Below are 14,055 nucleotides of genomic sequence, written 5' to 3' on the forward strand. Positions count from 1 at the left end.
GTCTGAAATCCTGGACATATGGTGAGAGGCCTTGCAAAAATAGATTCTGGGCTGAATGGACCATTCTCTGAAGATGCCAGCCACAGATGCTGGCAAAATGTCAGGAAGAAATTCTTCCAGAACACGGCCACATAGCCCGAAAAACCCACAAAAAACTATGGATGCCGGCCATGAAAGCCTTCGACTTCACAATGGTCTATCTCATTATAAAGCAGTTTGATTTGCTCAGGCATTCAACATTAGGGTTAAGTAAACACATGAAGGGGGCACCCTGCTAGCCCCATCCTTTCCATTGTCACTTTGCTTGCATGGAAAGTTATAACTCCAAACAGAAAGGTTTCCTTGAGGAACTGAGTCTTCATGCAAGCCAGAATCTTGGAGAATGCAAGTTCTGGCTCACATGGAGAACTTCTACATGCAAAGGAATCTGTTCTTCAGACCCATCACTTTGCATGTGAGCAAAGTGATAAGAGAATGAATGGAAATGGTATGCCCCCTTCCTAATCCATCTACTTAACCTTAACAGGTGAACAGCTCACTTGGGCTTATATCTTACTAGTGAACTTTTTGGCTTTTTCTCTAGTCCTGATCTAACTCAAGATATATGCAACAGCAAGATGTTCTGGTCAATCAGGCCTAACCTCACATATCTAAACATTGAAGCAATCAGATCAATTGGACTTGATAAGCAACATTTCTGAAAACGATGGTATGGATGGAAGCAGAAATTTCACTGTTTCTGACAATAGATGTCTCAAGCCAGAATACAATGTCTGCATGAATATCTGTGAATGCATCTATACATAGATTCATGCATGCATGTTCATCAGCACCTCTTGAGCTCATGTCATTTTTAGTAAGGTTTCATTTCTGAAAACTATGGTATTTCCTAGGTCCAACATATTCCCCGAATAGGAAGCTGACCTGTAAACATGTTCAATTATTTGTTAATGGTACAAGACTTGTGAGCTGTTCCACAGAAAACAAGAGAGTAAATCATTTTATATATTCATTGGGGAGGGAGCAATGTGTAAAAGGGAGCAACCCAAGGTATTACATGCTACTTTGGTACAACCAAGTCTGGTGATGGGGAGAGATCTAACTTTGTCTCTTACAATTAGGTCCATAATCAGAGAATGATTGGAGGAAGGAAGGGAGGAAGGGGAAAGGAAGGAAGGAAGGAAGGAAGGAAGGAAGGAAGGAAGGAAGGAAAAAGAAAAGAAGGAGAGAGGAAGGGCATCTATTTCCAAGAAAACTAAAGGGAAACACTGACATCACAATAATTTATTCAGCAATGTCTAACACAAACTTCACCTGAGAAGGAATCCCATGATTGTGTCATCCATTTTTCTTTTAACTAAATGAAGACAAAGAAAAGCCTGGCAAACAATGCCTCAATCCTAGTGATATTCTTGACTAAGTCCATTGAATCAAATAGACCAAACACATTATCCAATGAATAGTTAGTCAGCACTTACATAAATCTCACTAATTCAGTGGTTCTGCTCTCCTTGGGACCACCAACAGGTTTTGTGCATAGGGCATGCATATGACTCAGAGCAGGAGAAAACTGGGGAGGCCTGCTTAACTTTTCCTCCATGAATCATTTTCCCCTGACTCAAAGTACCCACCTTAAGCAGTTGTTTTTAAAATTCAGGACTGGGGAAAAATCATATGAAGATCCTATATGTTTCTCCCCTAGATCTACCCCTGTTTTGGGGAAAGTCACTGAAGAAGGTGATTCCAATCAAAAAAGCAGCAAGGGAAAGAATCCCCATCCCATTCTTTGCACTGAGTTTGGTCTTTTTTATTGTTATTGTTTTATTGTTATTATTTAATGCATTGCTATGTTACATTTGTTTTTTTTAATTCATGATTATTGTTATTGCCTTGTATTATCCCCTCTGTTGTAAATAAATATTATTATTAATATTAATATTCAGCTTTAATTTTAAAAACCCACTAAGTAAATCCGAAGAAATTATGACCCACCTACCATATAATCTTTTTGCAACAAATCCATTTTTTTTATCTTTTCATTGCCCAATGCAAACTGTACGATTGTGGGGAAAGGATCTGTTAGAGCATGCAACATGTGCATGCTCTTCTTGCTCATGGAGATGTTACCCTGAGCATTTCCCCCACAGGACGGCTGAGAAAATACAATCCCATTGGACTCTTGATTAAGATCTTGACTTGATCTGAACTGGGATGCTGAATTCATAATCTGTGCTCTGGCATTTCGGCCAGCACACATCTGTCACTCTCCCCGTCCCGACCTCATGGGATCAGGACCTGAAAGATTTTGTCCTGAAACCACTTCATGATGGAATGGGATTTAAAAAGTCATTAAGAAAAGGCAAAATCCATATTCAGAGGTCAAACGTTTGTGCCTCAGCAGAAGTAAGCTCAGTCATAGTTATTAATCAGTTGGAACCACTACATTTCTTCTTATATAATTGCAGTGTTTATTGGCTACAACCCTTTTTTATTAATGTAATATATTCAGTAAAGTTGACATTGATGCATGGCCTGAATGAAGAACATCTTTGGCTTCTCTTCCAGTGGATGATATGATCAGGTGCTCTGTGAATGAAAAAGAAAAGCTGGTCAGTATTGCAGGGAAAGGAAAAAGAAAAGCTGCTCATGACTGCAGGGAAGAGAGAGCGAGAGAGATGGAAAAGAAAGGAAAGGAAAGGAAAGAAAGGCTGGATGATCATCACTTGGGGGTACTTTGATTGTGAGTTCCTGCATTGCAGGCGGTTGGAGTGGATGGCCCTTGTGGTCTCTTCCAACTCTCTGATTCTATGAAAGGAAAGGAGGATGAAACAAAGGAGGAAGAGAAGGCAGGCAGGCAGGCATTACTTGAATTGTACAGATTGATTTGGGAGGGGGGAGTCTAGCACACTCCTACTTGGTTAGAATTATTTCTTCAAATTCTAAATGCCTTATTATTGTCCATGATTTCTCAGCTTATACACAGAATCTACAGGGGATTTGATGGCATTTCAATGGTACAAGCCATGAAGAACCACAGGAAAGACTTTCAGGGCTCACTTGTGTTCCTAAGCTTATACGCTGCTCACAGATGCATTGCTACACAGATGGGAAATGTGTTGCCTCTGAGCCACGTGGAGTCCACAAGGTTTTTATTTTTCATTTGGGGGCTGCTATTCTAGATCGGCTACTTAGTTAAGTATACTTAGGTATTCATTTGTTGTTATTATGTGCCTTCATGTCACTTCTGACTGATGGCAACCCTAAGACAAACCTATCATAGGGTTTTCTTGGCAAGATGTACTCAGGAAGTTCGTCATTGTCTTCCCCTGAGGCTGAGAGAGTGTGACTTGCCCAAGGTCACCCATTAGGTTTCATGGTATCAGTAACATACTAATGATATACTAATACCTACTTTACTAATATAACTAATGTTAGCTGTTGATGATGATGTTACTGTGTGTCTTCAAGGTCACTTCCAACTTATGGCAACAAGAACAAAGAATTAGGTACATTTTCTGCTGAGAAATTGTGTTTCCTATGCAGAAAACAGTTTTATTTTTCTGTGCAGGAAGCCCAATTTCTGTTCAGAAAACATGCCTTTGGCCATGCATTTTTCTCTGTATTCCTTTGTGACACTTTCAAATGTTTGAATACTGAGAAAAAACTGGGGGGAAAAAGTCTCCCCACTCTATTCTTCTTCTTTATATAGTTTCCAAACTATCAGGAACTCTGTTTTTCAACTTGTAAACAAATAATTGCAAATATTTTTTCTCCTATCCCTAGCAGTCACACATCTCCCAGGAGGTCCAGCACCAATATTGCCCGAATGCATTCCTAATGGTTTCATAACCCAGCCACCTTCAGCTCGCTGCATCTGTCTCTGAGCCATTGAGTCTTTAGCCTCCAAGCATCCACTTGCAGACAGCAGGGTTAACCTCATGCATAAAGATTTCTAGTTCTCTTGCAAATCACCTCAAAGACTTTACAGGGTAGCTAATTCTTGAGCTTTTTAAAGATGAGCTTTCAAGTTCCCTCTGACAGTCCTCAGGTTCCCCTTCTGCATATTTAGCCAAGATTTCCCTTGGTAAATTGTCATTTTGCTCCAGGAGATGATCAAGTTATTTTTACAGAGCAACCTAAAGAAAAAAGGCAAATAAAGTGGGGTGGGGGGGGGGGGGGGAGAATTGTGTATAAAACAACTCACTGTAAGGAGATTAGGATACCGTATGTTTCCTCCTTTTTGTCCCTTCTCAATTGACTTTAGTCCAGGGCTTCATCTACACTGCAGAATTAATGTAGTTTGACACAGCTTTAGTTGCTGTGGCTTAATGCCATGGAATTCTGGGATTTCATAGAATCATAGACTTGAAAGAGACCCCCAGGGCCATCCAGTCCAACCTACTGCCACGGAGGAACCATCAAAGCACTCTCAAAAGAAAGTTACCCAGCCTCTGCTTAAAATCCCTAAAGAAGATTTCAGTACATCGTGAGGCAGCATGGTCCACTAACAGCTCTCACTCTCAGGACGATCTTCCTACTGTTTTGGTGGAATTTCTTTTCCTGTAGTTTGCATCCATTGCTTTAGGTCTTGTTCTCTGGAGCTACGGCTCTTCCCCAATAACTCACTGAGTGCATTCTAACCTGGGAATCTCATCTTCTGGCACTATCACTTGTTCTCCTTCCTGAATGTCTCATCATAGGGTTTTCCTTTTAAAAGACATTCAAATGTGGTTTATCACTGCCTTCTTCTGCACAGTACTCACAAATGTGATATGTGGTGCCACTGTCATTGGCTTAGCATTGGCTCTTGCCTCACAGGAACATGCAATCTCACCACCATTGAAAGGTAATGGCATGCTGAGCCAAGATGTCTACCAATGCAATTAAAAATATGCAAAAATGACAAAGACACAACTAAAGGATAAAATGCCAGGCAGAAACAATAAGAGTGTACAACACAGCAGTCCAAAAGCTTTCTAAAAGGAAAAGGCTATAGGCCTTTCCTTTATCAGCAGAAGACCAACACAAAGGCTAGAATCCTGTTGGCACATTATATCAACATAAATATGTTGGCCTAGGCAAGCCCTTCAGAAGGAGAAAGGTTATGGTTCAGTGGCCACAAAGGAAAAGTGCCAAACAAATGGGCTGTTTGGAACTAGCTGACTCTACATCATGGCTATGTATGGCATATATCTTCACAGGCAGACTTACACACTAATTGTGTTATGCAGCCCTTGTGTTGAATGGAAACACTGCATAGATGAACCAAGACAATGAATATGCACAAATGAACATCCATGTCCACTGCGCAAGGCACATCCATGTGCCACTGTGCTTTTGCAGTCTTGAACTGAATGCTTCCATTCCCCCTGCCCAAGTGCTTCCATAGGGAAACTTATTCATGGGTCAGACACTGGTAGGATTCTGAGTTTTGCCTGTTTCCTTGCCATTGCTGTGTGACCCTGAAAAAAAGAACTCAGCCATTAACACGATGCACCCAGAGCCAGCAGGTATCCCTAAGCAAGGAACTACATAGCCTACTGAGGAAGAATCCCTTCTCAGAGCTTAGTAGTTTTACTTTTTTTAAACTACAGCTCCCACAATTCTCTCCCCACAGCTGAATAGAGGATTCTGGGGGTTGTAGTCTAACAAAGTAGTCTAACATTTTTGCATATACCAAGCTCTATTCCTCCAGCATCTCAATTAAATCTATTGCCATGCTTGTGTAGATCTTCTTTGGGATGTTAATAGGCAGCCAGATTCATGAATATGGGTTAAGATAGTTCATTTCATTCAGAAATTTAGATGTCAAAACTGCTATTTTGAATGGGATCCAGAAATGGAAAGGAAGCTGATTTCATCTTTCTAGATTACTTGCAGATTTCGGGCACTTACTAAAAGTAGGCCCATACAGAGTGAACTGAGGTAGTCCAACCATGTTGTATTCAACATTGTTTTCTATTATTGGACCTCCATCACTGTTTCTATGCTGCTTAGGTGACCATAAATCAAATGGAGCTACCAATTCAACATAACAAAGAAGGAACACAATGTATTATGCTCTTTCAAAGGGGATCTCATCAGGCATCAGATTGATCTGAGAACTGAAATGCTGGCTTTTATTTTTCATTTTAATGTCAGTCTTTGTTCATGGGTAATCTCCAACGCTGAGATGTTTTTAGTGCTCCATACTTTAGTAACCACAGATAAATCTCTTTCTGCTGTTGAGAAAACCTTCTTTGCATTTGCCTGCTGATGTTATGCTGCAAAGTCAATTTCTTTTTTCTTCCTAGCTAAAGCCTCTTTTCAATCAGTATTATTATGAGTGGGGCAGAGTATGGCAATAGCAAATAGCTTGTGAGCTCCATCTTCCCTTGTTGTCACTGAACAACTGGAAGGAAAGCAAGCTTGAGGGGAAGGCAATGGTCCAGAATCTGCATTTGAAATTAAATACACACAGCAATCATTCTTCCTATCCCAGATGGCAACCTAATTGTTTAAATGGCTTTCAGATATTCTCCTTTCAGGCAAAACTGAATGAAACCCCCCTTTTTTAAGCAAAACATTTTGGGAAGTCTTCTAGAGTACACTGTATGTGCTTTTCCCTCTTCCTTTTATTCCTCTCCCCCTTCCTCATATTCCTAGTACTTTTACTCTTATCTTTATTTATATCCTGCCTTCAACACTAAACTGGGAGTTGAGGTGACTGAAGACTTTATCATACAGAGGACGAACTGGTAAAATCCAGGTGTTCTTTGTCAGATGTGTTGGTGTGAAAGATAAATAACACAAAAATAATCCAAACAGAAAGCTTCTTTGTACTTTTGGAATTTAGTGAAAGTAAAAAGGAGCAGGTTTTGATGACTTTGCGTTCGGGTTATTTTCGCGTTATTTCTCTTTCACGCAAATGTCATCTGAAAAACAACTTTGTGTTTGGGTTAACCCTGAACGTTGTCTGAAAAATAACCCCAAATGCGGTTTGTTTTCAGTTTAAATTTAGAGTGTGATAAATTAGTTATAAATTAACATGAGCACAATATAGTTAAAAACAAACAAAAGTTCAAGATTGCATAACTGTCGCTTGCTATTTGGTGTTCTTTTGTTGACTGTTTATCAAACTATTTCCTGTATTGCTATGTACTGTATATGCATTATCCTACTTGAGAGTATGTATTTTCCTTGGGAAATGATTAATCATCCATTATGAAGCCAAGCCCTCCCTCCAGTCCATCTGCCTTGGTCCAGGCCAGGGGTAGGCAACCCTTTTGAGCTGGGGGCCGGGTTGCTGGCCCTCAGACAACTGGGGGGCCGAAGCCAAAAAATAAATAATTAAATAATTTTTTAAAAAATTAAATAAATAAATAAACCGGGACAAATGTAGGACAAAATTTTATAATGGAGGGCACTTTTTAAATAAAAATTGGAGGACACGCAAAAAAATTTGCTGATTTTTTAAAAAATGTTAAAATAAATGCATGTTTCTGAGGCTTGTATAGACAATTGCCCCACCATGCCCCTCGCACGAGACGCCAAAGGCCCCAGTTGCAATCGGCAGCAGGACCAGGCTGGGGCCGGCCCCAAGGCCTCGCCGGGCTGCATCCGGCCCGCGGGCCGCAGGTTGCCTACCCCTGGTCCAGGCCTTGGAGGTAGAGAGGAACTGCTGGACCTCTTACCCTTTCCCTCCACCACTCCCTTCTCCTTCTGTGTCATGTCTTTTTAGATTGTAAGCCCGAGGGCAGGAGACCGTCTAACTAAAAAGATGGTATGTACAGCGCTGTGTAAATTTACAGCGCTTCATAAATAAAGGATAATAATAATAATAATAATAATAATAATAATAATATAGAATTAAATTATTAAATTATTAAAATTATTAAAAATGGCCAGAATCCTCAACAAGGTCCAAATTAGATAACTTTACAAATACTTAGCTGAGTAGCAGAGATGCTAAGAAATCCTGCTAGTGAATTGTGGACCCCATCAGCACTCCCCAGCTGGTGTCCTGATGCCCAGTGGTTCTGATGCGTCAGTCCTGTTGCACATTGCTCTCAATACCTATCCCCCTCCCCATGTAGTACATTAGCCCATGTGTTACATGAGTTTGTATTCCTTAGTTTCAGTTACAGTATACATGGCTGAAATAAACATGTTCTCTGTAGCCTGTGGAGGAGGTTGGGCCTACACCTAATCAGTTGCCAGGCAGAGTGACCAGATGTCCTAACTACAGAGGAGGAAAAGGCACTGCAAAATGTAAGACATCTGAGAAAATGGAGGAAATGATCAAATAAATGCTAAAACACTCATAGAAATATATAAATGCATGCTTCTTATTCACACTCAAAATAGAGAACATTTTGAAATTCCTCCTGTACAGAAGGTTGAAAAGTAGGACATGTCCAGGAAAAGGTTGATTTCTGATCACCCTGGTCCCCAGGGAATCACTAGCCTCCGCTAGAGTAGCCAGACAGAGGCCTCTGGTTGCTTTCCAGGGCTGGTGGGACCAATGTTCTTCTTTACTGGTCTGTGGAATCTTTACTAGTATGACAGTCAGGGACTTTCTAGTACAGAGTACAAGCTCCCAGATTTTCAGAATGGGTAGTACAGGGAGAAGTGCTAACCAAATGCCAGCTGAAGAGAGCCAAGTCCTGGGTGAGACCCACTTAGAGTTCTTTCTCAACCCCCTCTCCCTGAGAAAATCTCTTGGGTGAGTTGCTGGCTCTCTTTTATTCCTCAGCTGTTCGGTCACCTTCTTCCAAGTTTAGGACACATCCAACAGTGGCATCACCAGGGAGGTGAGGGATGTGCCAACCACACCAGGTGACACCCAGAGTGGAGCACATTCAGTGATCTGGTACACCGAATGGGGCAGGCACAGCTGCTGGGAGTGTCAGAAAGGACATCACAACCCTTTTTCCTTGTCCAGCTGTTCTGTGACAACCCAAACCACCTCCAGAGAGCACAGCACCACCACCTCATGCAGCAGACACCACTCAGGGCATGTGTGTGTCTTTTGTTTAGGGTCTGGCATGACTGCTCCTCCAGCAGACACTCTGGATCCCAATTGACCAACCAGAAGATGCAGCGCCAGGAGGAGCCTTTCATTTTGGGTCTGGTATGGCTGATCCCCTGAGCAACCATGCCAGACCTCAAGCAGCCCTTCAGAGACCACAGCACTGTTCCCCCCTCAAGCAGCAGTGTTGCTGAGTGGTCATGGGGCAGGCAAGCAAGGCATTGGGAGGGAGGGAGACAGGGTAGTCCATCCACCCAATTCCTCCCCACTGCCCCCCACAATGGGTAACACCAACCACAGGGATGCCACTAACACCCAACACACACTTTCTCCATCCACCTCCCCATACCAGCTCAGCATTTATAGCCATGCTGCCCCATCACTGAGTCTCCAGTGTCTCCCTATAGCCAGGCCAGCTGCATTCTCTTCATCACTGCTCAGCATAGCAGCTGGTAGCCCCCTCAGATTGGCAGAAGGAACAGAGAAGGCGGCTCATATGACAGTGGTCCCTGATACACCCTCAGAGACACCAAAAGCCAACCAATAAAATGTACAGATAATAAAAGAATTAAATTCATCAGTAATAACTAACACAGCTAGATTCCCCATTCACTGCACTATCAGAAGAGGACACAGGCTGCACATGGCAACTTCTGCATGGAAAAGCATGGTTCTTCCTTGCATGACTATGGTTGAGATTCCATTTGAGGTTGGGAGATCATAAAGTTCCACCGGCTGAAAAGTACAAAGCACAAGGAACTATTTCTTGGAACCAGCAGGGGACAAAGGTGGAGATGATGGTTGTGGAGATTCAGGAGAATGACATTTGGACCAAAGCATGGTGACTTTTATTTATTATGAATTTTTAAACTTATGACTGTGCTTTCTCTGAGGAAAGAAACAGTTAGTTCCCTCTCCAAAAAGTCAGATGGTTACATGAAGGGAACTTTCCCTGTATATCTACCCTGTAGCCAGTTAGTAGTCATTTCACTCAGAGGGAACAGATCAACATTGGGCCTCTATCTGGCTGCCATCATACAACTGCGGAAAAACCATTGCTCAAGGATGTATTGGATGCCACTTTGAGCAATGTCCAGAAAGATCCCTAAGAGAAATCTATGATCCCATCTCAAAACATCAATCAAGCAATCATGGCAGAAACCTTTCCAGACCAGTCTCTTGTCTCTCCCTTGACATTTATCATTATCTGAGATGGAACTGTAAAACTGTAGCAGATCTTGAAAACTATACACCGCGTGCTTTCTTGTGATTAAATAACAAGCGACATTTGGGAACCCAAGGGCTTATTTTCATTGCCAGAATAATCTTCTCATTATGTCAACCGCTGCCTGTCCTTAAATACTCCTCCAGAACAGAGTGATGCATTTATAGGAGGGTGATTACAATTTTCTTTTGGCTATTTAGCTTTTCCAAAACCAATCTGGCTTCATAATGAGCCATGACATTATCTCCTTGACAACTCTATCTCATGCCTTCTTTTCAGCCCCCTCCTCAAGTCTCTTAGTCCTGAAGGAGCTCATCAAAGAACAGATTGAAGAAGCACTGGCTCTTGGCAGAATTAGCCATCAATTCAGTTTACATATGTAGAGATCCAAAGAGTTAATCCACAGGAGCTAAATGGCGTATTTGAGTAGCCTCTCCTTTTGAACTAGACTTGGCATCAAATTTTGCCTAAAGCTACAATTCCAGACAAATTTAAAAATTCTTAGCTGGATGAAAATGCTCAGACTTGGACATCCTAATGTGGTTGATATGCTTAAGACCATTTATATTATACTTTTGAATGTCTAATGCACTTTACTAAAGTATGTGTGTAATTCTTACAACAACCCTATAAAGCAAATCAGTATTCTTCAGAGTTGAGTGAATCTCTCAATTTTTTTTATTCTCTTTCTTTCAGTTTTTCATTTTGCTGGCATTAAGTATGGTTTCTCTTGTTTCCACATCACTTTGCAATTTTTGAAAACCAGTACCAAAAACTCTGCACATTTTCATGTCTGTTTCTCTTAATATGTGCAATTTGGCCTAATATATGTATTTTTGCAGACAATTGCCCTTAATATAATGGATTTTAGAGTGTTACTTTTACTCTGCCAGTTCTTTCTGCGTAATATACACATTTTTGTAACTGTTATTGACTGGAGAGTTGCACTGCAGTATTCAAAAAGAGTGAATATTCAAATATGAATTTCATTTGGCATATCAATCCAGGAGGTGAGTGTTAGATAGTTTTACTGACTATCAGAAGGAAAAACAGAAAATTGTGGAGGGTGCCATAGGATGGAACTAAGATCATGCTAGGGATTATAAGGGGGCATCAAAACCTTCTGAGATTTATTTCTCCACACTGCAAACATTATTTTATTTTATTTTATTTTATTGCAGATCTCACTTGTATACCAACTAATCCCAGGGGTATTTTTTAGCCTAGTTGGCCTGATGGGCAGAATGGACAATCTTGAAAGGGCTGAGGTTACAAGTGGCAGCAGCCTCTTGATTCCATCTTGGAGCCTGGGGAAAAGAGAAAGGTCAAAAGCGCAAGCAAAGCATGGCCTAACTCTAAGTGACGTTAAACAGATGGTGTCAGATCGTCAAAGAAATTGCTTGGCTGACTCCAGCACTGCTCTCCCTTCACAGTTTAAGCTGCATTACTTCTGCTTAGCAGGGAGACTCAGCCTCGCTCTTGTATTTATTTTTAACAGATGAGCATACTGCCCTGAGGGCCTGGGAGGTTGTTATCTTAATAGTCAGTAATTTTTGCAAGAAATAAGAAGTGGAAGCAAGGGACAAATGGCTCCCTCCTGTTGCCTGCCAAAATGAATCTTGCTCTGTGTGGTCTTTGATGCTCTTCTTCACTGCAGGAGACATGGAACTGGCAAAAGATTCCCAAAGAGATCATCTGATGTGGTGTTTGCCATGCTGCAACTGCCGCGTGGAGGCCAGTTTTCCTTGGCTTTCATCATGAAGGAATTGTGGGAGGCAGACCGTTCTCGACATTCAGTTCTTCACTTTATGGAAAACTTTGTTCAAAGTAGGGGTCCATGAACTTGTATTAGTCTCCTGACCATCTGCAGCTAGTCCACGGTGAGTTTCCAGGAAAGAAAAAAAAAAATTGTAGCCAATGGAGAAAAATATGGTACTGGACCCTGGCCCACTGGGGGAAAATGCCAGTCCTCTGCATCAAAGAGGTAAGAACCACTTCTCTACAGCATTGCACTCTACCAGATAGGGATATATTAGTGTTCTACCTACCGGTGCGGTGCCTGTATGCATGTAGCTCCCAGTATTTTCTGGGGATACAACTCCCAGAATCCCCCAGCCTGAGAGGGGACTCTGAGAGCTGCATTCCTACAAGTAACATTTCCAATTCCCAATAGTCATGTATGCCGAAGTGTGTGTAAAAATACCTAGGAGATGGCAGAATCATAGAATTGGAAGGTACCCCAAGGGCCATCCAGTCCAACCCTGTGCCATTCAGGAAGATACAATCAAAGCATTCTTGACAGATGGCCACCCAACCTCTGTTTAAAAACCTCAAAAGAAGGAGAATCCACTACATTCCCAAGCAGCTGCTGAACAGCTCTTACCATCACACCCATTTTGCCAAAGTGATATGCATACTTCTTTCTTGCATTTGGGCTCCTGCAACAATCTGACCCATGAACTGAGATGTAAAGAATACTCACAAGAATTATCCATGGGGAAAAAATGCTTTAACACATCCAGACTTCCATCAAGAAAATCATCAACCGCTGTGAGACATTTCTTTACTTATTTCCAAATATTTTTGCAAAATCTTGGCTAGCATCTGGTTCATAAATAGTGAAAGTGTGACTCAGACCATCACTGTTCACATTTATGGGTGTTACACAGCCTTCTCTTCTGACCATACAATGAACAAGATTCCTCCCCCCAAAACGTATCAAGCAATACAGACACCTTTCTTCACCATCCAGCTCTCCCATCCATACATGGTGATGGGGAATACAATGGCTTGTATGGTTCTGACTTCAGCACTCAGTTGTATATCTTTACTCTTTAGGATCTTGTCTAGTTCTTTCATCACTGCCCTCCCCTTTCCTAGTCTTCTTCTGATTTCTCGATTGCAGTCTCCTTCCTGATCAAAGTGTGATCCAAAGTACAGTAATTATTTTACTATTTCGATTTCCTCATTATCTAGGTTGACTTTATGTAGGAGTGGAATTACTGTTTCTTTTTTAAACCCCAAGGCACAGCCAAACTACTAAACGGCCAGGGGAGCCACCTTGCAAACCTGGAAACCCAATGGTCTACTAAACAGGTAGAATATTTTGCTCTGTCTTGAGTGAAGCAGGATCTTGATCACTGTATTTGCATACTTTTCTTACCATCCAAAATTAACAAAATCAGGAAGAAAAATTCACAAAACCTCTCATAATTTCCCCCTCAGAGATTTTGAAAGTATTTGTTCTTGCATATGAGAACTGTTTAGGAAAGATTTCCATCTCTGTCCACCAGAACTTGCCTCTGGGAGTCAGTGCTGCCCTTGAGCTCAAAAAGCTTTGCTACTCTTGCTCCACTTGCAGCAGAAATACAGTTCAGCCCAAGTTCAGTTAATTTATATCAGCCTTTGGCTTTAACAAATAACAGATCCAGGTGAAAACTGAAAAGGAAAGGGGAGGTAGTATCATGGTTTACGTGTATCTGATTTGCCTAATAAAGGCAAGTGTATGTCAGGTTTTGTGTTTGTTTAATGATCAACAATATGTCTACTTCTGCATTTTAAAAAATCCACCTGTAGGCAAGCAAATCCTAACCTGAAAAGAGTGAACTGTCTTTCATCTTATATGACAGGGCTGAATATAGTGCACAGCCTGTGGGCCCTGAATCCAACTTTTGTGTCCCTTGAAGCCCCCCATTGGTTCTTTCTTTCTTTCTTTCTTTCTTTCTTTATGGTATTTATGACCCACCCTTCAGCCCTAAAGTTTTAAAACTCCCCCAAAAGTTTTTAAAAGAAATTCTGTGTGAGTTTGGGCCATTTTCAT

The 14,055-nt window shown here is 41.4% G+C and overlaps 1 protein-coding gene across 5 annotated transcripts in view; it reads right to left on the minus strand.

The window, feature by feature from the left end:
* Nucleotides 1-1,894: 1,894 nt before the first annotated feature.
* TSNARE1 (t-SNARE domain containing 1) overlaps nucleotides 1,895-14,055 on the minus strand; it is a 485,050-nt gene continuing 472,889 nt past the window's right edge. For all 5 annotated transcript variants that reach the window (XM_042464556.1, XM_042464559.1, XM_042464550.1 and 2 more), the window contains one exon: nucleotides 1,895-2,586. Coding sequence is in view for 1 of the 5 variants with exons in the window: in XM_042464559.1 (XP_042320493.1) it covers nucleotides 2,578-2,586 (9 nt within the window). In the remaining 4 variants the exon portion in view is untranslated. The remainder of the gene's footprint in view (nucleotides 2,587-14,055) is intronic.

Source organism: Sceloporus undulatus, chromosome 4 (assembly GCF_019175285.1).
Source record: "Sceloporus undulatus isolate JIND9_A2432 ecotype Alabama chromosome 4, SceUnd_v1.1, whole genome shotgun sequence".
Taxonomy (NCBI): domain Eukaryota; kingdom Metazoa; phylum Chordata; class Lepidosauria; order Squamata; family Phrynosomatidae; genus Sceloporus; species Sceloporus undulatus.